The sequence below is a fragment of the Puma concolor genome, chromosome A2 (assembly GCF_028749965.1).
Source record: "Puma concolor isolate L17-30 chromosome A2, mPumCon1.1.hap2, whole genome shotgun sequence".
In the NCBI taxonomy this organism is placed as follows: domain Eukaryota; kingdom Metazoa; phylum Chordata; class Mammalia; order Carnivora; family Felidae; genus Puma; species Puma concolor.
The window spans coordinates 7,275,931-7,301,213 of record NC_141668.1 but is presented as its reverse complement, the minus strand read 5'-3'; the positions used below and the strand labels follow the sequence as shown (position 1 = coordinate 7,301,213).

General features: G+C 58.7%; 2 protein-coding genes and 1 long non-coding RNA gene across 4 annotated transcripts in view; 2 read left to right on the top strand and 1 right to left on the bottom strand.

The window, feature by feature from the left end:
• Positions 1-16,856, top strand: part of SSPO (SCO-spondin) — a gene marked incomplete at its 5' end in the record, with an annotated part of 55,390 nt that extends 38,534 nt beyond the window's left edge. Inside the window, 33 exons of the mRNA XM_086680801.1 lie at positions 134-334; positions 643-739; positions 848-1,047; positions 1,393-1,559; positions 2,677-2,837; positions 3,028-3,251; positions 3,857-3,898; positions 4,067-4,222; positions 4,729-4,938; positions 5,101-5,268; positions 6,001-6,132; positions 6,234-6,480; positions 6,758-6,910; positions 6,989-7,035; positions 7,194-7,538; positions 7,890-8,069; positions 8,621-8,751; positions 9,014-9,138; positions 9,359-9,405; positions 9,660-9,938; positions 10,301-10,459; positions 10,629-10,745; positions 11,207-11,345; positions 11,483-11,685; positions 11,833-11,960; positions 12,059-12,201; positions 12,336-12,382; positions 13,150-13,367; positions 13,686-13,781; positions 13,913-13,973; positions 14,262-14,392; positions 15,950-16,100; positions 16,691-16,856. Coding sequence (XP_086536927.1) covers positions 134-334; positions 643-739; positions 848-1,047; positions 1,393-1,559; positions 2,677-2,837; positions 3,028-3,251; positions 3,857-3,898; positions 4,067-4,222; positions 4,729-4,938; positions 5,101-5,268; positions 6,001-6,132; positions 6,234-6,480; positions 6,758-6,910; positions 6,989-7,035; positions 7,194-7,538; positions 7,890-8,069; positions 8,621-8,751; positions 9,014-9,138; positions 9,359-9,405; positions 9,660-9,938; positions 10,301-10,459; positions 10,629-10,745; positions 11,207-11,345; positions 11,483-11,685; positions 11,833-11,960; positions 12,059-12,201; positions 12,336-12,382; positions 13,150-13,367; positions 13,686-13,781; positions 13,913-13,973; positions 14,262-14,392; positions 15,950-16,100; positions 16,691-16,713 — 4,928 coding nt within the window. The remainder of the gene's footprint in view (positions 1-133; positions 335-642; positions 740-847; positions 1,048-1,392; positions 1,560-2,676; positions 2,838-3,027; positions 3,252-3,856; positions 3,899-4,066; positions 4,223-4,728; positions 4,939-5,100; positions 5,269-6,000; positions 6,133-6,233; positions 6,481-6,757; positions 6,911-6,988; positions 7,036-7,193; positions 7,539-7,889; positions 8,070-8,620; positions 8,752-9,013; positions 9,139-9,358; positions 9,406-9,659; positions 9,939-10,300; positions 10,460-10,628; positions 10,746-11,206; positions 11,346-11,482; positions 11,686-11,832; positions 11,961-12,058; positions 12,202-12,335; positions 12,383-13,149; positions 13,368-13,685; positions 13,782-13,912; positions 13,974-14,261; positions 14,393-15,949; positions 16,101-16,690) is intronic.
• Positions 16,857-20,640: 3,784 nt separating this feature from the next.
• On the bottom strand, positions 20,641-22,835 carry LOC147582973 (uncharacterized). Its single transcript, XR_015242594.1, has 2 exons — positions 22,480-22,835; positions 20,641-21,135 (listed from the first exon to the last, which is right to left on the bottom strand). It is a non-coding gene; the product is annotated as an uncharacterized LOC147582973 (long non-coding RNA).
• Positions 22,836-22,999: 164 nt separating this feature from the next.
• The window catches only part of ZNF862 (zinc finger protein 862), a 37,203-nt gene continuing 34,919 nt past the window's right edge, over positions 23,000-25,283 (top strand). For both annotated transcript variants that reach the window (XM_086687238.1, XM_086687248.1), the window contains exon 1: positions 23,000-23,264. In XM_086687238.1, the coding sequence (XP_086543364.1) occupies positions 23,241-23,264 (24 nt within the window). In that variant the 5' untranslated portion in view covers positions 23,000-23,240. The remainder of the gene's footprint in view (positions 23,265-25,283) is intronic.

Below are 25,283 nucleotides of genomic sequence, written 5' to 3'. Positions count from 1 at the left end.
GTGGTCCTGGGACAAGGTGGAAAGTCAGGCGGCTGGGGGTGGTGAGGCAGGAGGGCTTGCCCCCTGAGTCCTGGGGTCCTGCAGGATGGGCCCCTGCTCAGCGTCTGCCCTCTCTGCTTCCTTCCCGCCACAGAGTGTGGGGGTGGCCAGGGTCTTCTCCCCTGTGGGCGGCCCTGTCCCCGCTCCTGTCAGGACCTGTCTCCCGGGAGTGCGTGCCAGCCGGGCTCGACGGGCTGCCAGCCCAGCTGCGGGTGCCCCCCTGGCCGGCTGTTCCAGGACGGCCTCTGTGTGCCTCCTGCCCTCTGCCGCTGCCAGTACCAGCCTGGAGCCATGGGTCAGTGCTTCTTTCCATGCTCTCCCCATTTCTCCCGAGCACCGCGGTGCCCGCCGGCCTGGCCTCTGCCTGTCTGGCTCCGGAGCCCAGCCTGGGCTGCAGGATGTTGCTCCAGGCGTTAGTGTCTCGTGCATCCCCCCGCATCCCTGCTCCAGGCTGGGGCTTCCACCTCCCAGGCCCAGGATCTGGGGCACCCGTGGGGTGTAGGCTGATAGGGAGGGAGGTAGAAGGCAGTGGGATAGGAGGAAGGGTTGAGGGTGCGGGGCCCGCTGAGCTGTCTGGGGTCCCATCCCGACTCGTGCCCTCAGGGATCCCTGAGAACCAGAGCCGGTCAGCAGGGTCTGGGCTCAGCTCCTGGGAGAGCCTGGAACCCGGAGAGATGGTGACCGGGCCCTGTGACAACTGGTGAGTCAAGAGGAGCAGGGAGGGGGTAGGCTGCAGAGCCGGGCAGTGGGGGCTCTTGTGGGAGTTGGCCAGGGTGCTGTCTTCTGAAGCCCCCTCCCTTGTCCCCAGCACCTGTATGGAGGGCGTCCTGCAGTGCCAGGAGGTGCCCAGCTGCCCTGGGCCTGGAGTGTGGGGCTCCTGGGGCCCCTGGGAGGACTGCAGTGTTTCTTGCGGGGGAGGGGAGCAGCTCCGCTCCCGGAGGTGCGCCCGGCCCCCCTGCCCTGGGCCTGCCCGCCAGAGCCGCACCTGCCGCACCCAGGTCTGCAGAGGTGAGCCCCGGCCGGGGTCTGCCCTTGACGGATTCCCATGTTGGCCTCTGATGCTAACTCATAGGTGCCTTTGACCTCTTCCGTCCCATCCCCCTACACTGCCCTTTCCCGGGGCCAGTGATGGGCATGTGGAGGAGGAAGTAGCCAGATTCAGGGAGGAGAGCCTGTGGGAGGGTGTGACATTGGCCCTGAGGGGCACAACCCAGGGAAGGTATTGTCTGCACAACTGGGGAGCTGTGGGAAGGTGGGTACTGGGGTGAGTAAGCAGGCCGTGGGGTGAGCACAGAAGTAGCCATTGAGGGCAGTGCAGGCCAGAGCTGGGCACTGACCCGAGTGTTGTCCCAGAGGCTGGCTGCCCAGCTGGACGTTTGTACCGGGAATGCCGGCCCGGCGAGGGGTGTCCCTTCTCCTGTGCCCACGTCACTCGCCAGGTGGGCTGCTTCTCCACCGGCTGTGAAGAAGGCTGCCACTGCCCTGAAGGCACCTTCCAGCACCACCTGTCCTGTGTCCAGGTCAGAACCCACTCAGCCAGGAGCCCAAGACCCTCCCCTCCCTTCCCCTCCCCTGCCTTTCCTCCCCCTCCCCTGCAGCTGCTCACCTCTGCAGACTCTGTGGCCTCTGGACAGCTCCCCGCTTCCTCATGTGACCCCAGGCAAGCACAGTCCTGTGAGACTGTCTGTGTGAGTCAGGCAGGGGCCGAGCTCCCAGAGCAGACAGCTGAGGCTGTGCAGGCTCTGGATGTCGCTGGGTCCCTGGAGTGGGGAGCTTGTCTGGGCTCCTGCTCTTCAGCAGCCGCTGTTCCTGGCTCTCAACTCCAGCACGGAGACACCCAGGACTGAGGTGTGGCCAGATGCCCCCTCTGGCTTCTTGCCGCCCAGCAGCTGGCAGCCAAGGGCAGTGGCTCCCCACGCCATGCAGGCTGGGACAGGAAATCGTGGGTCCTCACAGTCCCCCTTTCCCTGCCAGACCCCTGTGGGGAAGCATACCCAACCTCCACTCTGCCTGGCCCCAGACTCCTCGTCTCCCGCTGTGGGGTCTGGACAGCAGGCCAGTGTCAGCTCTGCTCTGCCAAGCTCTATGGGCACGTGGGGATTTCCTTCTCAGTCTTTAATCCTACCTAATCGTGAAGCCGGCGTCCAGGGGCTTCCCCCAGCCAGAGTTCCAGCCAAACTCAGAAAGACCTGAGCAGCCACCTGGTCCCATTTGCTTGACTTAGAGCTGATGACACTGAGGGGGCCCCAGGGAGGGAAAGGGACACACTGAGTCATGCAGTTATTGGCAAAGCTAGGGATCAGGCGTCTGATTCCTGGCTGAGGCCCTTTCTGCCTGAGTGCTCTCTCCAAGTCCTGTCCCCTGGGGGCCTCCTCTGGTCCTGCCTGTGTCCCAGCTGAGATCTGTATGCAGGAAAGCTCCTGGCCGTTACAGGTCTAGCTCAGAGGCCACTAGGCTCTCAGGTTCACACCCCTGACTCAGGGAAACGGCTCCCCTTGCTCCAGGGAATGCTCTTCTGGTGCCCAGAGCCCCCCCTGAAACCTCACATATCCTCCCCCCACCCCCTCGCCCAAGGAGGTGCAGAGGGCTGGCACCTGACCTGTGCAATTGCCTTTTCTCCTCCCTCCCACCCGCCAGGAGTGCCCCTGTGTGCTGACCGCCTTGCTGCTGCAGGAGCTGGGGGCTGCCGGCACTGACCCGGGGGCTCACTCACCCATTTTGGGAGAGGGCGGTCAGCCCCTTGGGCCTGGAGATGAACTGGGCTCAGGCCAGACCCTCCGTACAGGCTGTAGCAACTGGTGAGGGGGACGGTGAGGGTGGGGGAGAGATTTGGAGTCAAGGGAGGGGGAGGCGTTGGCTGCCCTGGCCCTGCCTGGCCTGGGTAACCTTGGCTGTGTCTCCTGTTCTTTGGGATGGAGACGCTTGCCAACACCCCTTTCTCTCAGGGTCTATCCTGCCCAGCCCCTCACCCCCATGCTGTTTCCCCAGCTCTTGTGTGCATGGGAGGCTGTCTTGTTCAGTGGGCAACTGCTCTAAGGCCGCTGATGGCTTCAGTCCCTGGGGGCCGTGGGGCCCGTGTTCCCGCTCCTGTGGTGGGCTGGGCACCCGCACCCGCAGCCGCCGGTGTTTGCAGGCCTCACTCGCCCCGGGCAGCCAGGGCTGCCGAGGGACCCTCCAGGAGCTCAAGTACTGCCCCAGCCCAGACTGCCCAGGTGAGGGAAGTGGGAAGGGAGAGTCTGGCCAAATACACCTCAACCCTTCCGTTGTCCTTTCCTGCCTCTGCCCATCCGAGTTGCTGTCTCTGGATCTCTCTTCCTCGCCTGCTAGCTGTGTGTGTCTCTTCGATTCCGGTGTAACCAACGTTTCTGGAGCTCTTGCCAAATGCACCACGCTGTGTGTGTTAGGGGGATAGTGAGGACTCTGACCTTGGAATCCAGGGGCTCAGATAACCCATCTCAGCATGTGGTGAGCCCTGTAGGAGGGCGCACATGCTATGGAAGATTGGGGAGGTTGAGAATTCTCCTGGAGGGTCAGTGTAGGAGGGCTTCCTGGGGAGGCAGCATGTGGGGTTTGAGGAGGGAGAGGACCTTGACAATCATTGGAGGGGAAGGAATGCCAGGTAGCAGGAGCGGCTTGAGCCAAGGCCTTGCTGCCATGAGGAAGTACTGTGCTTGGGGCCCAGAGGGTCGGTTGGAGACCAAGCTGACGAGGGGCTGAACCAGATAGTGATGGGTTTGGAACGTGGCCACCAGCTTCAGGTTTGGTCCTGGTGCGGTGCAGGCTCAGAAACACTGAGCAGGATTCTTCTTTGGCACAGGGGCTGAAGGGTCCACGGTGGAGCCAGTGACCAGCCTTCCAGGTAGCCAGACTCCTTGGGTCCTGGCCCCAGACTGCCTGCACCCTTGCACATGGCCTCCCTTTGGGAAGAACAAGCCCAGGGCCTCCTCCCTTCCCAGCCCTGCTTCCTGGGAGCCCTGGAGCCCAGGGTTGACTCGTCAGGAGGTGCCCCTCCCTCCTCTCCCCTCAGGCGGCTGGGGCCCATGGTCGCCGTGGTCCCCATGTTCTCGCACCTGCACAGACCCCACTCACCCTGCTTGGCGTGGCCGCGCTCGCCTCTGCCTGGCAAACTGCACCGGGGGGGACACTTCACAGGAGCGCCCTTGCAACCTGCCCTCCTGCACAGGTGCGCCTTCCAGTCTTGACCTCTGACCCTGACCTATGTCCAAACCACGGCCATCCCGTCTAATGCCAGCATCCTCCCTCAAACAGCTCATTCTGGCTCCCAGCCCTTGTCTCACATCCAGCCCCCAACATCTAATACTCCTGAAGCAAATCCTGAACTCTCACCCTGACACCTAATCATGAACCCGTGTGTGACTCTGGACCCTGGGTGCTTTGTGTCAGCCCGGCAACTGTTGGGGAGCCACTGCCAGCACCCAAGAAAACCCTCACTTGTGTGTGTACTGAACAGTCCCCCCGAAATTCCCATCCAAATCCCTCAGTACCCTGTGAGTCTGTGAGTCTGGGGCGTAGTTGCCAAAGCCCCACAACAGCCAGTGTTAGATCCTAAACAGGAGCCCAAAGGTCTGGATGAGGTCACGGCTGGCCCTCGCAGACGAGGAGGTCTGCCCTCGAGCAGAGCGGGGTGGGCTCCAGCTCAGCTTTGTCTGGTCCTGTCCTGGCCCGCAGAGCTGCCCCTGTGCCCCAGCCCTGGCTGCATGGCCGGGAACTGTTCCTGGACGGCCTGGGCCCCGTGGGAACCTTGCTCCCGAAGCTGCGGGGTGGGCCAGCAGCGCCGGCTGCGGGCATACCACCCCCCGGGGCCCGGCGGGCACTGGTGCCCTGACATCCTCACCGCTTACCAGGAGCACCGCTTCTGCAGCCTGCGGGCTTGCCCAGGTGAGGCCGGCCGCCGAGGACCAGGACGCGCCCTTCCCTGGCATCATGTGCCCCTGTGGTGCTTCCATCTCCGTGCACAACCCTGCCCCAGGCGCCTGGTGCGTGGGGGGCCCCCGCTGCCTGAGCCAGATCCCTCACCTGGCCCTTCTCTTTTCCACGCAGTGCCTGGAGGCTGGTCACGCTGGAGCCCCTGGTCCTGGTGTGACCGGAGCTGTGGGGGGGGCTGGTCCCTGAGGAGCCGCAGCTGCTCGAGCCCCCCGCCCAAGAACGGGGGTGCCCCCTGCGTGGGGGAGAGGCACCACGTGCGGCTCTGCAATCCCGGGCCCTGTGGTATGGCGGTGGGGACATCCCGCACAGCTCTTCCCACCCCCACCTCTAATTGCGTTCCCGCGACATGTTGGGATGGAGACGCTCACTGGCCAGCTGAGAAAACCCTGAGGCCCGCGGGGGGTGGACGGTGGGATCTGGGCACTGGGCGAGGACCTGCCCGGGGTGAGCTGCCCACCCCCAGCTGCACTAGAACTCATTCTCGCCATCTTGTTCATCCTCCTGTTCCTGGAGAATCACCCAGCCCCGTCAAGGTTTTCGGAGGATTTGAGGGTTACGGTCGTGAGTGCACTTGCACCTGGGATTGGGCTGAGCCAGACAGGCTCCTCCCAGCTTCAGCTCCTTCTGAGCTCACCGACCCCATGGACCTTGGTCCCTCTAGGGCCTTCCAATACTATTAGGACACCCCCCCCCCCATCCCCTCCAGGTGAACACAAAGCAGCCACGTAGGTGAGCATGTTGGCTTCTTAGATGCACAAATTTAGTCCAGCTCGACGACATTTATTGGGTGCCAGGCTAGGTGCCGGGAACCCCCAGGTAGGTGAGAGGAACTCCTTGTCACTCAGAATGTCCCCATTCCAGGGCCTCCCCAAGGCCCCATGTTTCTATGGGCACCAACATGGGGAGAAGGATGGGAGTACAGCTTCGTGGAGGTAGGAGTGGTTCCCAGGCAGGCAGGAAGAGGGTTGCTGGTGCTCAGGGCCCTCTTGACTCTGGTCCTCCCCATGTGCTCAGAGCAGGGCTGCCCAGCGGGCATGGAGATGGTCAGCTGTGCCAACCGCTGCCCCCGCCGCTGCTCAGACCTCCAGGAGGGGGTCGTGTGTCAGGACGGCCAGGCCTGCCAGCCGGGCTGCCGCTGCTCCGAGGGTGGGTGCTGCCCTGGCCCCTGGGCACATCACAGCGACTCGGTGGGAAGGCAGGTGGGACCCCGGGTGCCTGCACAGCTCTGGAGGGCTGCCTCCCCGCAGGCTTCCTGGAGCAGGACGGAGGCTGTGTGCCGATCGGGCACTGCGAGTGTACGGATGCCCAGGGCCACAGCTGGGCCCCAGGGAGCCAGCACCGGGAAGCCTGCCGCACCTGCACCTGCCGGGCCGGGCGGCTTTCCTGCACGGCTCAGCCCTGCCCACCGCCTGCCCACTGCGCCTGGAGCCGCTGGTCAGCCTGGAGTCCCTGCAGCCACTCGTGTGGGCCCGGAGGGCAGCAGAGCCGCTTCCGGTGTGTATGGGGCTGGGCCAAGCTAGTGTCACCTCCCCCAACCCCGGTCCGCCACGCCTGGACGCGGTCTCCCTCTCTGATGCAGAGCTCCTGGATCCTGCCCCCCGGGGGCATGCCCACTCTGTGCCCTGGCCCCACCTTTGTCCCTGGTCATCCTTGCCTTTAGCCACCTCCACGCCCACCCCAGGCTTTCCCATCTGGTGTCCCACCAGGAGGTGGAGGAGTGATGAAGGGCCCTGGGCCATCACTCACCTTCTGTGCCCCGGGCCCCACAAAGGTCCTCCACGTCTGGCTCATGGGCTCCAGAGTGCCGGGAGGAGCAGTCCCAGAGCCGGCCCTGCTCTCAGCCCCCATGCCCACCCCTGTGCCTGCACGGTGCCCGCCTCCACACCTTGGGGGACAGCTGGCTGCAGGGCGAGTGCCAGCAGTGGTAAGTCTGGGCAGAGGCAGGGGTGGAGCGGGGACAGGGCGGATGGCAGTGTCCCTGAGTCTGGTCTCCTCCCTTCAGCTCCTGCACCCCGGAGGGCATCATATGTGAAGACATCGAGTGTGCAGGTCCGGAGTTTATGTCCCGCTCCCACCTCCCCCCACCTCTGTTTGCCGCGTGTCTCCTATTTCCCTCCCACCCCTACTTCCAGCCACCACCCCCTGTGCCACGGAGGTCCCGACCAGCCATCGGGACCTTCTCTGACCTTACTTGTGCCCTCCCACAGTACCCAGGGCTTGGACGCTGTGGTCCCCTTGGTCTGAATGCTCCGTCTCCTGTGGAGGTGGAAACCAGGTTCGCACCCGGGACTGCGTGGCCTTGGCCCCTCACCGCAGCGGGGCCCCCTGCCTGGGCCCTGGTACCCAGACCCAGAGCTGTGGACGGCAGCCTTGCCTGGGGCTGCTGGACGCCTGCTCCTGGGGCCCCTGGGGGCCCTGTTCCCGCAGCTGCGGCCCCGGCCTGGCCTCCCGCTCTGGGTCCTGCCCCTGCCCGCTGGCCAGAGCCGACCCCACCTGCAACAGCACCTTCCTGCACCTGGACACCCGGGCCTGCTACCCAGGGCCCTGCCTGGGTGAGTGCGCACGGGAAAAATACAGGGAGTGGCATGTTTTCCCAAACCCCAGATTTCCGCACCACCCCCCCCCCCCCGCCCGAGATATCCATCTATCCCCCTGATATTTGATCTCGTTTCTTTCCCCTTCCCACCATCTTTTCCTCTGAGCCCTTTGGGATGTGACCCTCGCTGCTGAGTGACAGGGAACACGGCGAATTAGGACTTGTGTGAATTCTTGGCTCCCTCTTGCCCTTTTCCTGCGCAGGGCGTTGGCCAGGGCTGGGATGAGAGTAGAGGGCAGGGGAGGGGCGGGAAGGGAGGAGAGAAGCTGGAGGGGCCTGGCTGGCATCCCCCCACCTTGGTCCCCAGAGGAGTGTGTGTGGAGCAGCTGGAGCAGCTGGACGCGATGCTCCTGTCGGGTGCTGGTGCAGCAGCGCTATCGGCACCAGGGACCAGCGCCCGGAGGGGCGGGGACGGGGACGGGGGCGGGCCCCCCCTGCACACGACTGGACGGCCACTTCCGGCCTTGCCCCCTCGGCAACTGCTCTGGTGAGGCCCCCGGAGCCAGAGGCCGGAGAGCTGAGCCCTGCCCTTGCCCGCACTGACTCCCGCTCTCAGCAGCTCCGTGACCCCCATGCCTCACGTCCCTCCCCTCCCCGCTCCACTGCGATCTCCCCACTTTGTAGCTGCAGGCTTTGTCCACTTGCGGCTGCTCCCAGGCCCAGAAGGTCTGGCCCACCTCTCGTTGTGGCCACCCTCTCCATCTCTGCCCCCCTGGCTCCCATCTGCCAACCTCTGGAGCACCTGCCAGGCCCCTCGCTCCCCGCAGGCCCTATCCTCCGTGCAGCTACCTGGCTCTCCAAGCCCCGACCATCACGACCCTTCCCTAGAGACAGCCACAGGGGCCGAGTGGGCGCTAGACGGGGCAGCACTGGTCAGTCCTTACCAGCAGCCTGGGGCCAGGCTTACACTCTTACGAGGAGGCCCCGAGGGTCCTTGATGGGACCATGCACTGTGTGCTCCAGGCTTGGGGCGGGGGCAGGTGGAGGGTGTCTCTGGGCTGTCCCCCTACCATCCTGCTGGCCTCTGTTCCCCCCCAGAGGACAGTTGCACACCTCCCTTTGAGTTCCAGGCCTGTGGCTCCCCCTGTGCCGGGCTCTGTGCCACGCACCTGAGCCGTCGGCTCTGCCAGGACCTGCCACCCTGCCAGCCTGGCTGCTACTGCCCTGAGGTGAGAGGCGGAGCCAGAGGAGATGCCCCAGGAGAAGCGGGTCTCAGCCTACACTCCTACCTTCCTTCTCTCTGCGATGCCTGTGGTGACACCCCTCCCCACGACGCCTCTTAAGGGTCCCTCACCTTCTGCCTCGTGCCCGTGTGCCCATCCATTTGCTCGGCAACATGCACGTGCCCCTGCTGTGAGCACTCACACTACTGGCACTCGGGGACAGAGATGGCTGCCACACAGCTCTGTCCCTGTGTCTGCTTCTGCGCAGGGGCTGCTGGAACAGGCTGGGGGCTGCATTCCCCCAGAGCAGTGTAGCTGCCTACACATCACAGGAGAAGGAGCCAGGGTGACTCTGGCTCCCGGGGACCGCCTGCAGCTGGGCTGCAAAGAGTGGTGAGTTAAGGGGGCGGGGAGGCAGCATCAGAGGGCTGGGGCCAGGGAATGGGGGGGCAGGTGGCCCCACAGGGAAATCGTCCTGGCCTGGACCCAACCCCAATCTCATCCTGCTCCAAATGAGCCCAGAGCTCAGGCCACCCCTACGTGAGCCCCACCAACCACCTCTCTGGGCTGAGTCTGGTCTCCCCAGTCTTACCCCGACCACCCCCTCCCACAGTGAATGCTGGCGTGGGGAGCTGAAGTGCACCAGCCAGGGCTGTCAAGGTAACGCTGCCCTGGAGAGACCCACTGTCCCCATTTGCCCAGGATTGGAAGGTTTCCTGGATCTGGGACCAGGACAGTCCCAGACAAACCGGGATGTTTGGTCACCCTCCCCTGACCCTCCCAGCAACCTCCTGCAGCCTTTTCTGTTTCCAGCCCTTCCTGGTCATAACTGGGTCTCTTCCCTCCACCTCCACTGGGGCTTGTGGTCTCAGGGAGGGTCACTGGGAAGGGTGCCCACTCGCTGCCCTTTCTAGGTCTTCTGCCTCTGAGCGGGTGGTCCGAGTGGTCACCCTGTGGGCCTTGCCTGCCCCCTGGTGTGCTGGCCCCCGCCTCCAGGACTGCCCTAGAGGAGCGCCGGTCTCAGCACCCAGCTGGCCTCTCCCCGACCTTGTCCCCCTTGCTGGCTTCGGAGCAGCACCGCCATCGCCTCTGTTTGGACCCGGAGACTGGGAGGCCATGGGATGGGGACCCAGACCTGTGCATTGCACCACTCAGCCAGCAACGCCTCTGCCTGGACCCTAGGGCCTGCCATGGTAATACCGAGGGGCAGAGACCAACAGGGCAGGAGGGAGCCTGAGATGAGTGGAGGGAGGGGTACCTGGCCAGGTAGGCCTGGGCCATGTTGTTTATTTCAGTAGCCAGGCGCTTAACAGGCCTGCTAAGCCTCCTGCTTGCCCCCGGGGCCTGCAGGATTTGGGGGTATTTGGCGATCTGGCACTGGAGGGGGGGCGGGCCGCAGCAGGAAGGATCCCTGCAGCCGATGAAAGGGGAGGAAGGGGGCTTTGAGTGCTCTGGGCTTAGCAGAGTGTCTGTAGGGCTGGAGCCCAAGGCCTTGGGGTGGGAGCAAGAAGCCAGGGCGGGGCCCTGGGCACTAACTTCCATTTTACCTCCCCAGACTTATGCCAGTGGAGTCCTTGGGGGCCCTGGAGCCCCTGCCAGGTGTCGTGCAGTGGGGGCTTCCGGCTACGCTGGAGGGAGGCAGGGGGCCCCCCTGGAGGAGGCTGCTGGGGGCCTTGGGCTCAGACTGAGAGCTGCAACGTGGAGCCCTGCCCAGGTAACCTCCATCCTGGCATTTGGGGGTGGGGCCAAGGACTGTAACACGGGAGATAGCACCTGATGAGGATGTGGCCTCTGCTCCTGGAGGCATGCCCTAGAGGGCAGGGTGCTGTCTTGGGGGCCCAAAAGTCAGTCCCCAACACAGACTCCTACCTTCTGGTCCTCAGGGGAGAGCTGTGAAGCCCAGGACACCGTGCCCACCCTTGACTGTGCCAACCAGTGCCCTAGAAGCTGTGTGGATCTCTGGGACCGCGTGCAGTGTCTGCAGGGACCATGCCGTCCAGGTGGCCGGGCCACGCCCACAGCCCAGCCTGGGAGCCCTAGGGCCTCAGACCAGAGCAGCTTGCTTCGCTGATCCCTACTTCCAGAGAGCATGTGACCTACAGGCGGGGACATGTTACAGGATCAGGGGTTATAGGGCAGCAAAGTGGATCCTTGGGTCACTTTCAGCACCTGGGTAGGGATCCTGCATAGAGCGAGCCTTACCTAACATGGGCTTTGTCTGTGAGGACGTTCTGGCAGCCTCAGGGGTCCCTGGGGTGGGACCCACACAGGGTGGTCTGGAGTGACCCCTTCCTGTGCTCCAGCAGTGGAAACAGTGTGGAGACCGGGTCAAGTGGGGACTCGGGGGGCTGGGGTAGGGGAGGGTGCTCCAGGGTCAGCCTGAGGCTCCGGACCCCATCTGGCTGCCAGAGGGACCCATGATGTGTGCCTGAACCTTGCTTGTCCTCCCCACCCCCCTCAGGCTGCCGCTGCCCCCCTGGCCAACTGGTGCAGGATGGGCGCTGTGTGCCCATCTCCTCCTGCCGCTGTGGCCTCCCCAGCCCCAATGCCTCATGGGTGGTGGTCCCAGACGAGGTGGTACAGCTGGACTGCAAAAACTGGTATGGCTGCCCACTGGTGGCCAAGCAGGGGATGGGGAGTTTTAGGTGGGAGGCTTGGGACAGGTCAGGGTGGAGGGCGTTAGCGGGAAGCAAAGGCTCTGTTCCCCTTGACTTGTGCCCTTGACCCCTGTCCGCAGCACCTGTACCAACGGGTCCCTGGTGTGCCCACACCATGAGTGCCCAGTCCTTGGGCCTTGGTCAGCCTGGAGCAGCTGCTCTGCTCCCTGTGGTGGGGGCAGCATGGGGCGACGTAGGAGCTGTGAGGAGGGTCCTATGGGGGCGCCATGCCAGGCCCAGGACACAGAGCAGCGGCAGGAATGTAACCCGCAGCCCTGCCCTGGTGAGCACCTGGGGTGGGGGAGTGAGGGGGGAGCCTCCCTGCCCTCTGGTGCTGCTGAGCTCGGCCGGCGTTCAGCAGCGTGGGCGGCGGGTCCCGAGGCGGTCCCCTCCCTGGTACTCCACCTCACCGTCTGTGCGCTCCCCCCAGAGTGCCCGCCTGGCCAGGTGCCCAGTGCCTGTGCCGCTTCGTGCCCACACCTCTGCTCGCATCTGCAGCCTGGTGCCCTCTGTGCACAGGAACCCTGCCAGCTTGGCTGTGGCTGCCCCGGAGAGCAGGTACGGACAGTGCCCTGACTGCCATATGGGGGGGCAGGCAGGTGGGGGGCAGAGAAGTGTGGTGTGAGTAGAACTGAGCCCGTGCCTTCCTGCCGCAGCTGCTGCACAATGGCACGTGCGTGTCCCCTGCGGCGTGCCCCTGCACCCAGATCTCTCTGCCCTGGGGCCTTACCTTGACTCTTGAAGAACAGGCCCGGGAGCTTCCCCCAGGAACTGTACTCACCTGGAACTGCACGCGCTGGTGAGGGCCCCGGGCAGGGGGGACAGGGGGAGGAGGGAGCTAGGGCAGGGAGGGGGTGGAAGGCAGCATTGCTAAGAATGGGGGTGGGGAGGAGGGCACCGGAGGCGTCCGAACACGTGCTTCTGTCTTCCCAGTATCTGCCAAGATGGAGCCTTCAACTGCTCCCCAGCTGACTGTCGTGGTGAGATGTGGCTGTCTAGGCCCCTGCTGGTCCTTCCAAAGCCAGGGTGGGGTTGGCCCCGATGAGGACAGAGGGCGCTGCCTGCCCTAGGCAAAGCTGTCTCTCCCAAGAAGCCCCTTCCTTGCTCTGTCCACACTGGTGTTGGGGGCATTCCTGTGAGCACACGGCTGTGAGTGATGCAGGAAGTGGAGGGTCTTTCCCTGCAGATGAGGAAGCAAAGGCTAAGGGTGAGCTAAAGTAGGACCCTTGTCTGGAATCTGCCCTGTGCTATTTTACCCCCATCTGATCAAAGTCAACAGGCGTTTGCTAAGGGCTCACAGGTGCCCAGCTCGGGCACACTGGGCTCTGTGTAGATTCAGAGGCACACAGGCCTGGTGAGTCCTGAGCAGCCCCAGTCTGGCTGCTGAGGGCCAGCTCACCCACCGGAACAGGTAGGGACAGGAGACAGTTTCTGGCTCACTGACCAGCAGTCTGCACCCACAGGACTGGAAATCAGTGCCATGAATGGAGAGGTCAGGGTGGACAGGACTGGTCAGGGGAGGCTTCCTGGAGAAGGCCAGACTCGAGTTAGGCCCCGGTAGTATTTGGAAGGTGGATAAGAGCAGACGGGCATGTTTGGAGGCCTAGAGGCCCAGAGCCAGCCGAGTGGACAGCACTGGGAAGGCAGGAGGGACTCTAGGGGTGTCTGGTGTGGGAGGGGGGAGAATCGAAGCTGGACCCGGGGCTGACCTGAGTGGTGGTGGTGGTGGTGGGGTCTTCCCTGGCAGAGTGCCCCTCCGGGGAAATGTGGCAGCAGGTGGCCCCTGGGGAGCCAGGGCCCTGCGAGCGGACGTGCCGGGAGCCCAATGCCACGGAGACCCAGGGCAGCTGCGGTGTGGGGCAGGCCCCAGGCTGTGTGTGCCAGCACGGACACTTCCGCAGCCAGGCGGGCCCCTGCGTGCCCATAGACCACTGCGAGTGCTGGCACCATGGGCGTCCCCACCCGGTGAGACACTGTAGCCCCTCCGGGCCACCCAGCCCTCCCCCACCCCCGCCCCCCTCCACTGGCTCATCCCCCTGTGCCAGGATCTGCAGCAGCAGACAGCTCGGCCATCAGCCATCACCCATCACACGGGGACAATCTCCAGGCCCCATCAGCCCACCTCCCTCCCGAGACTCTTGTCCCTGACTTTGGTCTCTGGCCCCTGTCCTGACTGGTTTCAGGGATGAGGGATTGGCGGGGGGTGGGGGAGGGTGTAGTATAGAAAAGTCTAACTGGCAGAGATGGGTAGAGATGGACGGGAGGGTTCCCCCCTCTCCCCAGCCTGGATCCGAATGGCAGGAGGCCTGTGAGAGCTGCCGCTGCCTCCGTGGGAGGAGTGTCTGCACCCAGCACTGCCCCCTCCTCACCTGTGCCCAGGTACCCGCCTGCAGCCCTGCTGCCCTCCTTCCTGGGTCCCTCCCCAGGGGCTGGTCTTAGGGCCTTGAGCAGGCAGTGCTGGGGCCCTGGGGTCATCCTCCTGAGTGCACTGGGGGTCACTCCCTCTGCAGGGCGAGGTGACCGTGCAGGAACCAGGGAGCTGCTGTCCCACTTGCCGCCGAGAGGCTCCGGGTATGCCGGGGACCTGGGGCACTTCCTGCCATGCCTCTCCCTGCTCTGGGCCCTTCTCCCAAACTGCTCCCGTGCCCACCCTAGGGGGCCTGCCGTCCCCAGTGCCGCCTACCATAGGGATCAGCAGAGTGGTGACGCCCAGTGCTGCATCATGGCGCCTGGCCACCGCTGCCCCAACAGCCTCAGGTGCCCCTCAGGTCCACAGTGTCCCCTTTACACAGAGTCCCCTCATCGAGGCCCTTTCTCTCTGCCCTGCTCCCGCCTTCTGTGCTCACCTTCTTCCCACAGAGGGGCAGGCAGCCTCCTGCCGGCATCTCACGGAGCTGCGCAACGTCACCAAGGGCGCCTGCTACCTGGACCAGGTGGAAGTGAGCTACTGCAGTGGGCACTGCCCATCCAGCATCAGCGTCATGCCTGAGGTGAGCGAGGGGGCTGCCGTGCAGGCCCAGGAGAGTCAGGTCAGCCTGCACCCCTGAGGGACTGCTGCGGCCAGCCTAGGCCTGGGCAATGCCCAGGGGACACGAGGGACTCGGCTGATCTCAAAGGGGCACATCTCAGAGCCAGGGGCGAGTTTTCACCAAGGCGGTGGCCTGCACCTGCTGCTTGGCCCTGTCACCCTCAGCGGGGCTGGGGCCCCAAGCCTACTCCAGGCCTCCACCCTGTGCTGCGGGCTTCCCAGGACATCAGCAAGAAAGGCACAAAGGACCTACGTTAGGCTCTGAAATCACAGCCCATCATACAGTGAGGACAAGTTCTTTAGGACAGACCATTTACACACAGCATTGTCCCAGACGTTCCTGGCAAGGCATATTACGAGCACGTCCCAGAAGACCTCTGCCCTGCGCGTGCTCTCCCTGGACCCAGAAGGCCCAGCCCTGCTCCATGTGCAGACCTTGTCAGGAGCTCTGTGCCCACCCTGACTCCCCTCATCCTGAGCCTTGAGAGCTATGGCTCCAGTTCTAGCCTGGGAGGGTCCTGGCCCTGCCTCAGCTCACCGATGGTGTGGCCATTCCCTCCTGTCTCGACCCACCTGGGTCATCTATTCCTGGAAGACAGAGGTGCTTTCCTACCTAGTCCTCAACGCTTGGCCACTCTCTGCTCCCCTGGGTGCTCCCGGTACCTCCTGGTATTCCCAGACCATTCCCAAACAATATTTGGATTTGTTAAAACATAGGAGAGTGGTTAAGAGATTTTTTTCCTCCCCTGGGGAGGAAAAGTGAGTGATAGAGGGATAGAAATCAGATGGAGATTTGTTTTTACTGAAGTACAATTGACATGCAATGTTAGTTTCAGGCGCACACATAGCGATTCCACAATTCTGTAAATTACACAGCGCTCCCCACAGTAAGTGTAGTGGCCATTCAGTGGTATTGTGTTATTAACTATACTCCCTATGCTGTACTCTTCATCCCCAGAGGGTTTTTTTTTTTTTAACTGAATCTTTTGTAACTCGGTGCTGTTGAATATAGTGCCTATTTCAAAAGTAAAATTACAATGGAATTATACAGAAGTTAGATCAAATATTCGGTGACACTCACGTAGTTACTATATAATCGAATAGCAGGAGGGGTCTGGAGTGAGAACTCACTTTGCACTTAGGATCACAATTGTGCAGTTTAGAGCTTCCCACCTTGCAGCGTCAGAAAGTATTAGATCCTCCTAAGGGGATGGTAAGCAAGCCCCTTGGGGTAGGGCCGTATCTCTCCCCTGCTGCCAGGAGGCAGTGATGAGCAGTTAAAAGCATTCTCACCGTGCAGGTGCGCGCTCAGATGGCTGGGGCTTACAGTGAAGGAGGTGGGCTTCTTGGGGAAACGGGAGCTTGATGGCGACACATCCCTTCCCTACCCCGCTGCCCTGCTTGGCCAGGAGTGTTGGGCCCTGGCCGTACCCCCAGATGGGAAGGCCAAGAGAGCGAAGGGAGGTGGCTCGGGCAAACTCTCGTGGCCCCTCCCCAGCTCAGCCACGCCCTCCCGCAGGAGCCTTACCTGCAGAGCCAGTGCGACTGCTGCAGCTACAGCCTGGACCCCGAGAACCCTGTGCGGGTCCTGCACCTGCGCTGTCCCGACGACCACACGGAGCCCGTGGTGCTGCCGGCCATCCGCAGCTGCCAGTGCAGCGCCTGCCAGGGTGGGTCTGGGCGGGGCTGGGCTGGGAGGGACGGGGACCTAGGCTGGACACCTGCAGGGGCGGGGCCCGGCCTTCAGGAAGGCGCCCCGTTTCCCGAAGCTCAGGCCCTCGTGGGATTCATCCTTCTTGACCCCTTCTGACCCTCTTCCTTCCCCATCTTGGCTTGCTTGTTGGCTTCGTCTCCAATCCAGCGCAAGCTTGGGTGTTTGGAGTCGGTCACAGCTGCTTCCTCCCAGCTCATCTGTTTCCTTCCTTGCTGAGCATCCGTGACCTCAGCTTCGAGACCTGGCTGACTGTGCACAGGCTTTTGGCGGTGGGGGGGCTTGGTGGGAGCGCATGTGTGAAGCGCCTGCCAGGTGCCTGGTTCTTGATAGGTCCCCGAGGCCACATTGTGGCAGGTGAGAAACAGGTGCAGGGGCGCTCACAGCGCCTGGGTGGAGCGCAGGGCAAAAGCACGCCTTTCTCTGGGCTTCTTCCTGGCGGGGCTTCTCTCCTGCCAGTTTGCTCCACTGCTCCCCCTCTGGCTGCACCCCTTCCCGGCCTGACCACTGCCTCTGTGCCAGTGCATCTCCCCCTTATCTGTCCTCCAGGAGGTGATTTCTCAAAGCACTGACGGTCCCGCTGGATGAGGCTGCCCAGCCACCACCCCTCGTGCGATCACCGGGCCCAGAGGCACCGACCCCCTCCTCCCATGCCCACCCATCCACTCCATGCCCTGGTACCAGCATATCCCAAATAAAGTGACATCAGCAGCAAGCTTGTGTGCAGTCTGCGTCTGGGGACCAGAAAAGAGAGGGAGGCAGGGTGGGTCTGAGCCCCGGCCTTGACCTGCACAAGGACTGCCTCCAGGAGACTTCTGTTAATCTGCCATGCTGGTGAACCGGGCAGGCCTCGGTTTGCACTTCGGCAGGTTGAATATAAAGTCTGGAGTTCTCTGGTTCCCTGTTTCTGCTGCCCGGTTCTGCCTCTTCCTCCCGCAAAGAGCCCTCTTCCTGTGCGTCGCTGGTTGTAGTCGGCGCTGCCCGCCTACACCACCCTCTCCTGCTTCCAGATGCCATTCCCTGTCATCCAGAGAAGAGTTCGGCTCATGGGTCATACTCCTTGTCACGGACACTCGGTGTCTGTGTGGATAATCCATTCAGTTCTCACCCCCTCACCTCCAATGACCTTTCCCTTCACCACTCAGATATTTTCAAACACTTCCAAATATTTACTTACGGATTGTGACTTCCTATCATTCCAGTTTACTAGCTCTGGTACCCCACCGCTATCATTTATTTCAGATTCATTGAGCCCACCGGGTTCTCACTTTTCATTAGCTCTCTCCTGTCTCCCCCTCAGGATTCATGGTCTGCATGGTCATCCTCAGCACCAACTGCACATTAGAAGCACCCAGGGAGCTTTTGAGATCCTACCAGTGCTCGGGCCCCATCCTGAACCCTTTAAATCAGATTCTTTGGAAGCCTCATGGGTAATTCTATGTGCACCTAGCTGGAATTGAGAACCACCTGTCATTATAAATCACTCCAATGCAAGTACCATTAAATCCCTTGATTTTCTTTTTTAAACTATCTTTTTAAATTGATTTATTTTGAGAGAGAGAGAGAGAGAGAGAGCAGGGGAGGGGCAGAGAGAGAGGGGGAGAGAGATCCCAAGCAGGCTCGGAGCTGTCAGTGCAGAGCCCGATGTGGGGCTCGATCCCACAAACCATGAGATCGTGACTGGAGCTGAGATTAAGAGCCGGCTGTTTAACCAACTGAGGCCCCCCACCTTGCTTTTCTATCGCCATTCATACTCCATACCTGGCAATCCTCCAACTCAAATATCTGCCCAAGTCTCTGCTTCCAGACAGAATTTTGCAGATAGTCTGTTTTTGCCTTCAATTTGTAATCACAAACCTCAAACAGGGCTTTAATTCTATTTGCCCATCCTGCACATTGTTCCCCCATAAACTCTATTTCCTCTTTTCTGCACTGACTATGCATGCCTTCTCTTCTTCCCCACCCCCTTCATTTTCATGAGATGACCTTGTCTCATTGAGATAATGTCAGATGGGGATTCTCTCAGCAAATCTACCAAACAAGTCTACACGGACTCCGTCTTCTCCTTCTTCCCGTGGGGTGTCATCTAGAAGTGTCCCTACCCCTGGAAAGAGCCCTTGGTCCTGTGGTCCTGCCTCCTTGCCTTGCCTCACCTGTGCTTAACCATGATTTTCCTTTCCACCAACAAAAGAAACATGATCTTGTGTCTTACATTTGGATCCCACACTTCCTTCCAGATACTGCCCCGTCTTTCTGTACCTTTTTATGGGAAAACGTTTTCAATCACCAACCCTTCCTTTCTCAACCACCTCCCCTCCAACTTTAAACATTTTTTTAAAAAATTTATTTATTTAGAGAGAGCACGAGGTGGGGGAGGGGCAGAGAGGAAGCTAGAATTCCAAGCAGGCTCTGCACCAGCAGCTTGGAACCCGACATGGGGCTCAAATTCACGAACCATGAGATCATGACCTGAGCCCAAACCAAGAGTCAGAAGCTTAACCGACTGAGCCATCCAGGTGCCCCTCACCTCTAACTTTTAAACCCCTAAACAAGAATTTGTTATAAGGAGACAGAGATAACTCAAGGGCAGAAATACAGCTCTCCAAGGTATATACAGAGAGGTACAGCTATAACTGAGCTGGGAGCTGGAGATTGGAAGGCCACCCGGAGTCTTCTGTCTTATTTCTTTCTTCCCTCAGTAACACAGACCCCTCCTACCAGGGACTGCACCTGCCAAAGGGAGGCAGCTCAAAGCACACAAAGCTGTGAACTGAATTGTGGTCCCCCAAACTCCTAGGTTGAGTCCCTAAACCCCAATGTGACTATATTTGGAAATAGGACCTATACAGAGGTAACTAAGGTTAAGGCTGATAGGATTAGTGTCCCTATAAGATAAGACACCAGAAAGTTCATTCTCTCTCTCCTGACTACACACAGAGAAGAGGTCATATAAGCACATAGCAAGGTGGTGCCGCCTATAAGCCAGGGACAGAAGCCAACCATGCTAGCTCCCTGATCTGGGACTTCCAGTCTCCAGAACTGTGGGGAAGCAAATTTCTCTATGTTGTTATGGCAGCCTGAGCTGAGGTCAAATATTATAGGTCCACTCACATGGATTGAACTCCCTCACATTTCTAGAAAAGGTATTTTTTTTTAACGTTTATTTATTTTTGAGACAGAGAGAGAGACACAGCATGAGCAGGGGAGGGGCAGAGAGAGAGGGAGACACAGAATCCGAAACAGGCTCCAGGCTCTGAGCTGTCAGCACAGAGCCTGACGCGGGGCTCGAACTCACAGACCGTGAGATCATGACCTGAGCCGAAGTCGGACGCTCAACCGACTGAGCCACCCAGGCGCCCCCTAGAAAAGGTATTCTTATTGGCCCCTGCATTGAACCATGGCCAGGAGCGCAGAGTCGTATAATGGAAAATGGTTACTTGGGACCTACTCAGGGGTGATAATCAAAATATTTAACAGTCAGTATGGCAATATGTACTAATAAAATTTTTAAATATAAACTGGGGCACCTGGGTGGCTCAGTTGGTTAGGCATGTGACTTCGGCTCAGATTGTGATCTCATGGTTTATGAGTTCAAGTCCCGCATTGGGCTCTGTGCTGACAGCTCAAAGCCTGGGGCCTGCTTTGGATTCTGTGTCTCCCTCTCTCTCTGCCCCTCCCCCGCTCACACTCTGTCTCTCTCTCTCTATTTATTTATTTATTTTTTATTTTTTTATTTTTATTTTTATTTTTTTTTTTAACGTTTATTTATTTTTTTGGGACAGAGAGAGACAGAGCATGAACGGGGGAGGGTCAGAGAGAGAGGGAGACACAGAATCAGAAACAGGCTCCAGGCTCTGAGCCATCAGCCCAGAGCCCGACGCGGGGCTCGAACTCACGGACCGCGAGATCGTGACCTGGCTGAAGTCGGACGCTTAACCGACTGCGCCACCCAGGCGCCCCTGTCTCTCTCTCTCTAAAATAAAACATTAAAAAAATTTTAAATATAAACTATATCTGCTTTATTTTTTATTTAAAACTTTGAAATATGACTTAGAGGCGCCTGGGCGGCCGGTTAAGCGTCCAACTTTGGCTCAGGTCATGATCTCTCGGTTCACGAGTTCAAGCCCTGCCTCAGGTTCTGTGCTGACAGCTGAGCCTGGAGCCTGCTTCGGATTCTGTGTCTCCCCCTCTCTCTGCTCCTCCCCTGCTCACACTATGTGTCTCTCAAAAAAATGAATAAACATTAAAAAAATTTTTTAAAAACCCAAAACTTCAAATTATGACTTAAAACACCCACATGTAAAAGTACAGAAAACATTTTTATAGTTGATTTTACCAACACTTTTATAATAATCACTGCCTTACTTTCTGTCATTTTATTTCTATGTATACATAATGGGAGGGCCACATGGGGGCTTTCTGGAGTGCTGGAGATTTTCTGTCTCTGATCTGAGTGGTGGCTACCTGGCACACAGGTAAAAACACATCAAGTTATACACTTAAGATTTTTGCACTTTATTATTTGTCCTATTCTTATTACATATATTACACCCATATATATTACAAACGAAATAATATATGGTTACAATGACTTCAAATAATTTTAGGTCTGTGACCAGGGCACCGGGGTGCAAAAGTATCTGGCCCCAGGGGTCCCAAACAGACCAGGTTCGGTCACTCGCTGCTGACAAAGTCCAAAGACAGAGAGATGAGCAGTGGTGAAACAAGAAAGGAGTGTATTTCAGTGTGGCCAATGCTGGGAAGACAGCGGACTAGTGTTTCAAAGACTATCTCCAAAACCTCTGGGTTTATACAGGGAAAATGTGGGCAAAAGTTGGGGGGGGGTGGTACATGCAGGTGGGCAGCAAAGGTAAGGTCAATCGCTGTCTTGAGGTCAGTCATGTGGGGTCTTGCTGGCTCGGGGCACTTGTTACTGCTTGAGGGGCTAGTTCTGGTCCCCATCACAGGATGCTTTGCCTGAGTTAAGACAAAAGCTGGGAAGAACATAACCAATCAGAAAGTATACATGAGCTCAAGATGGAGGCGGCTGATGTTCTGTTTCATGTCTTTTTTTTTTTAATGTTTATTTATTTTTGAGAGAAAGAGACAGAGTGTGAGCGGGGAAGGGGCAGAGAGCGAGGGAGACACAGAATCCGAAGCAGGTTCCAGGCTCTGAGGGGTCAGCACAGAGTCGGACGTGGGGCTCAAACTCACGGACCGTGAGATCTTGGCCTGAGCCAAAGTCAGATGCTTAACCTGAGCCACCCAGATGCCCTGAATGTCTTTTAAAGAAGATGAGAGAATAGGGGCACCTGAGTGGCTTAATCTGTTAAGCGTCTGACTCTTGATTTCGTCTCAGGTCATGATCTCATGGTCATGAGACTCAGCCCCACCTTGGGCTCCAAGCTGGGGGTGGAGCCTGTTCAAGATTCTCTCTCTCCTTCTCCCTCTGCGGCAGCTCACACTTGCCCTCGAACTCTCTCTCTCTCACAAAACAAAACAAAACAAAAAACAAAACAGAGAGAGAAAAGAAAGGAAAGCAAGTATATCTTTATAGAGCTTGGACTTCTTTCTTTCCTCCTTAAATTCATCCTCTACTCTGCAGTATGCCTGATCCAACTGAAGTGCAAATTTGCCCACACCATTCACCCGCTTAAATCTCATTTCAGACTCCTTAAGGTAGCATACAATGCCCTCCATGTCCAGCCCCCAAGTATCTCTCCAATGTCTTTTCCCACAACTTCCTGTCTTACGCTGCACCTACCATTTGCTCACCTGCCTGGCTTAATTTATGCTATTTCTTATGGCCACTTCCCTCTTAACAACACCTTTGTTCCCCTCCTATTTTGGCACAGGATACCATAACAAAATGCCATAGGCCCGGTGGCTTAAACGGCAGACATTTATTTTCTCACTGTTCCGGAGAATGGGAGTTCAAGACCAAGACGCCATCATGGCCAAGAGGATGGTGGGAACTCTCTTCCTGGCTTACACATAGCTGTCTTCTCACTGTTTCCTCATCTGGCAGAGAGACAGCAAGCTCTCTGGTGTCTCTTCTTGTAAGGACACTAATATCATCATGAGAGCCCCATCCTCATGATCTTATCTAAACCTAATTACCTCCCAAAGGCTCCACATCAAAATATTGTCACATAGGGGTTACATACAAATTCGGGGGTTACACAATTCCTTCCATAGCACCTCATGGCTGACTCCTACTCTTTAATTTAGTCCAGGTGCCACTTCCTCAGGAAATCCTTGACCTAAGCACCCCATATTCTCCCAGCACTGTACTCTAAACGGTGACAAAGTGTGCTTTCATAGGGTCCTGGGCTTACCTCTCTCCTTGCACTCGTGTCTTTATTTTGTAGTTATCCGTTTCTGGTCTGTTTCCCCAATAGACTGTAAGCTCCTTGAAGGCACGGTTTTGTTTCATTCAGCTGTGTATTCCCAAACCTTGCACGGTGCCTGGCAACATGGTAGGCAGCCAATGATGCTTTTTGAATAAATGTTAAAAAAAAAAAAAAAAAAAAAAGTATTGCCCTCCTTGATTAAATAAAGTCTGAAACCTTCAAGGTTGACAGTGGTCCTAAAAATGCGAGGGAACAGACCCAAGAACAGGCATTCTCACAGCCCAGGGAGATCTGTTTGCCTTTAACGCAAGATCTGGGAGAGCGTGGTGGGGATGTCACCTTTCAACCCTCAAGCGCGGCGGGAAGGGCAGGGAGCGAGCTGCTCGGCGTCCAATCAGGGTCCAGCATTTCGGGAGCCAATAGCGGCTTGAGAGCCACTGAACTAGGCCGGACTACGCTTCCCGTGATGCCCCGCCGTCTCGGGCCAGGCGGCTGCCGTAAAGCGGCTCGCCCGACACGGCGCTAGTCCCCGCTGCTCGCCTCTCCGGGCATCGGGAGCGCTACCGCCCTCCCGACGTGGGGGAGCCGGTTCTCGGCCGCGCGCCCTCCCCGCCGGGGCGTCCTGCCCTCCGGGGGCCCCGGTCCCCAAGGTGGTCGCGGCGGCGGCATCCTCAGGCCAGGCCGCGGGGGGAGGGGGCGGCCTGGAGGCAGTGGCGGGGTCAGCACGGGCCACCTCAAGCAGGGCCATGGAGCCCAGGGAGTCGGGGAAGGTAGGCCTGGAAGGGCCCTGGGGCCGCCCACTCCCCTCCCGTGTAGATCCCTGACCTGGGCTCCGGCGAGGCGGGCGGTATGGGCGGAGTCCCCGCAGATGAGCCATCCTTGCAGGGAACGACTCGCCCGCTCGCCCGCCGCCTCGTTCTTCACACTTGGGCGGCCTTCTCCGGGCGGGTGTGGCGGGGAGGAGCGGGAGTCCCGTGCAGCCTCTCGGCCCCCCTTCCCTCTCCCGGTGGCCAAGCCGCCCTCTGCCCTGTGGCCGCCCGGTTGATGCTGGGGTGGGTGACCGACTCAGGGTAGTGATGCAGAAGTGCTTCCTGTTTGCCCACACCTCTGCTGGGAGTTTTGAAGAGGCCCAGCATGTTTTAAGGCTGGCTAAAACCGTAGTGGAAGGCCGGGGGTAGGGATTACCGAGAAGCAGGGTGAAGGTTTGGCCCTGACTAGATCCCCCTTCCCAAGAAAGGGCTGAGAGGAAAAAGAGAAGGCATCCGGCATATTTCTTGCCCACTTAAAAGTTACTGGCTTATCTACTTCGTGGAGTATCCGAGCACTGCCCAGAAGCATATTCCATAAACTTGCTTCAGGCTTGGGGTAGGAGGCTGTGAGTTGGAACAAAAGATGGGAGAAAGTGCTTGACGGTAGAGTTCAGTGGCTTTGACGGGATTGCTAAAGGCAGTGTCAGAAGACCAACTCGGTTGTAGGCATCTGACTTGGAGACCATGGCAGTCTCTTGGGACTAAGATCTTTCTGGATGTTCTTGGCAGCCTGATGCCAATTTTTATTTCTTCTTTGGCACAGAGGGAATTCCCTCCACATATGTTTTCAAGGGTGTATTGAGTCCTTTTAAAAAAGAAATTCACTTAATAAACATATGCGGTCTGTGGTCTACTGTGAGCTAGATGGTGGAATACAGGATAAACATGAAGAGACCACTTTCCGCAAAGAGCTCTCCGTGGGAGAGAGTTACTGACTTCAATAACTAGGACAAGGGGCGCCTGGGTGGCTCAGTCGGTTGAGCCTCCGACTTCGGCTCAGGTCACGATCTCGCGGTCCGTGAGTTCGGGCCCCGCGTCGGGCTCTGGGCTGATGGCTCAGAGCCTGGAGCCTGCTTCCGATTCTGTGTCTCCCTCTCTCTCTGCCCCTCCCCCGTTCATGCTCTGTCTCTCTCTGTCTCAAAAATAAATAAATGTTAAAAAAAATAAAATAACTAGGACAAGCCTGAAAGCGCTGTCCCAGAGACAAAAGAGAAAAGATAATGAGGTTATTTCCACGCTGTAGCTTCTTCTGGAAAGGCTGGGAAGGAATGAATTACAAAAGAAGTTACCCCTTGCTTAAGTCTCTCTTCCACACTCCCTCTCCTCCACAAGCTACAGTGATGCATTTATGTAACAGATGAAACAACCCAAGTAAACAGTGTGAGACAAAGCTCAACAGAACCCAACTAAAGAAAGATTGAAGGTGAACCATGTGCCAGCCTCACGATAAACACTGTAGGGGATATCAAAGTAGTCAAGGAAATGGCCCGTACCCTCAGGGAATATCCCCTGATTAGTTTCAACTAAACCTGAGTTTGGGGAGCAAAGTGTAATGTGGAAGAAGGATTGTTGGAAATTGAAATTAGCAATTTGAGGTTGATCTCAAACTATTCTGTTTAGTTGTAGGCTTTCTTAGCATTTAATGGGAGAAGAGAGAAATGCAAACAATTTGGGAGGTAGGGGAGAAATGTGATGTCCCGTCCAGGCCCAACCACTAAATGAAAACCCCCCTTGGGGACTGGAACTTTCACTCTTGATTCTAATCTTGATTGTAGGGTGTCTCAAAAGATGCTCACCCTTCCAAATGCATCAGTTTTCTAACCTGGGAAATTGGAAGGTTATCCAAAGACGAAATAAAGCGACTGCAAACACTGGCAGTGTTAGATGTCTTGCACATGAGTGGCAGTAACTAGGCTGGGTGCAATGTCTGCTAAAGTTCCATTCTGAGTATCTTTTTTTTTTTTTTTTTTGGCTCAAGGC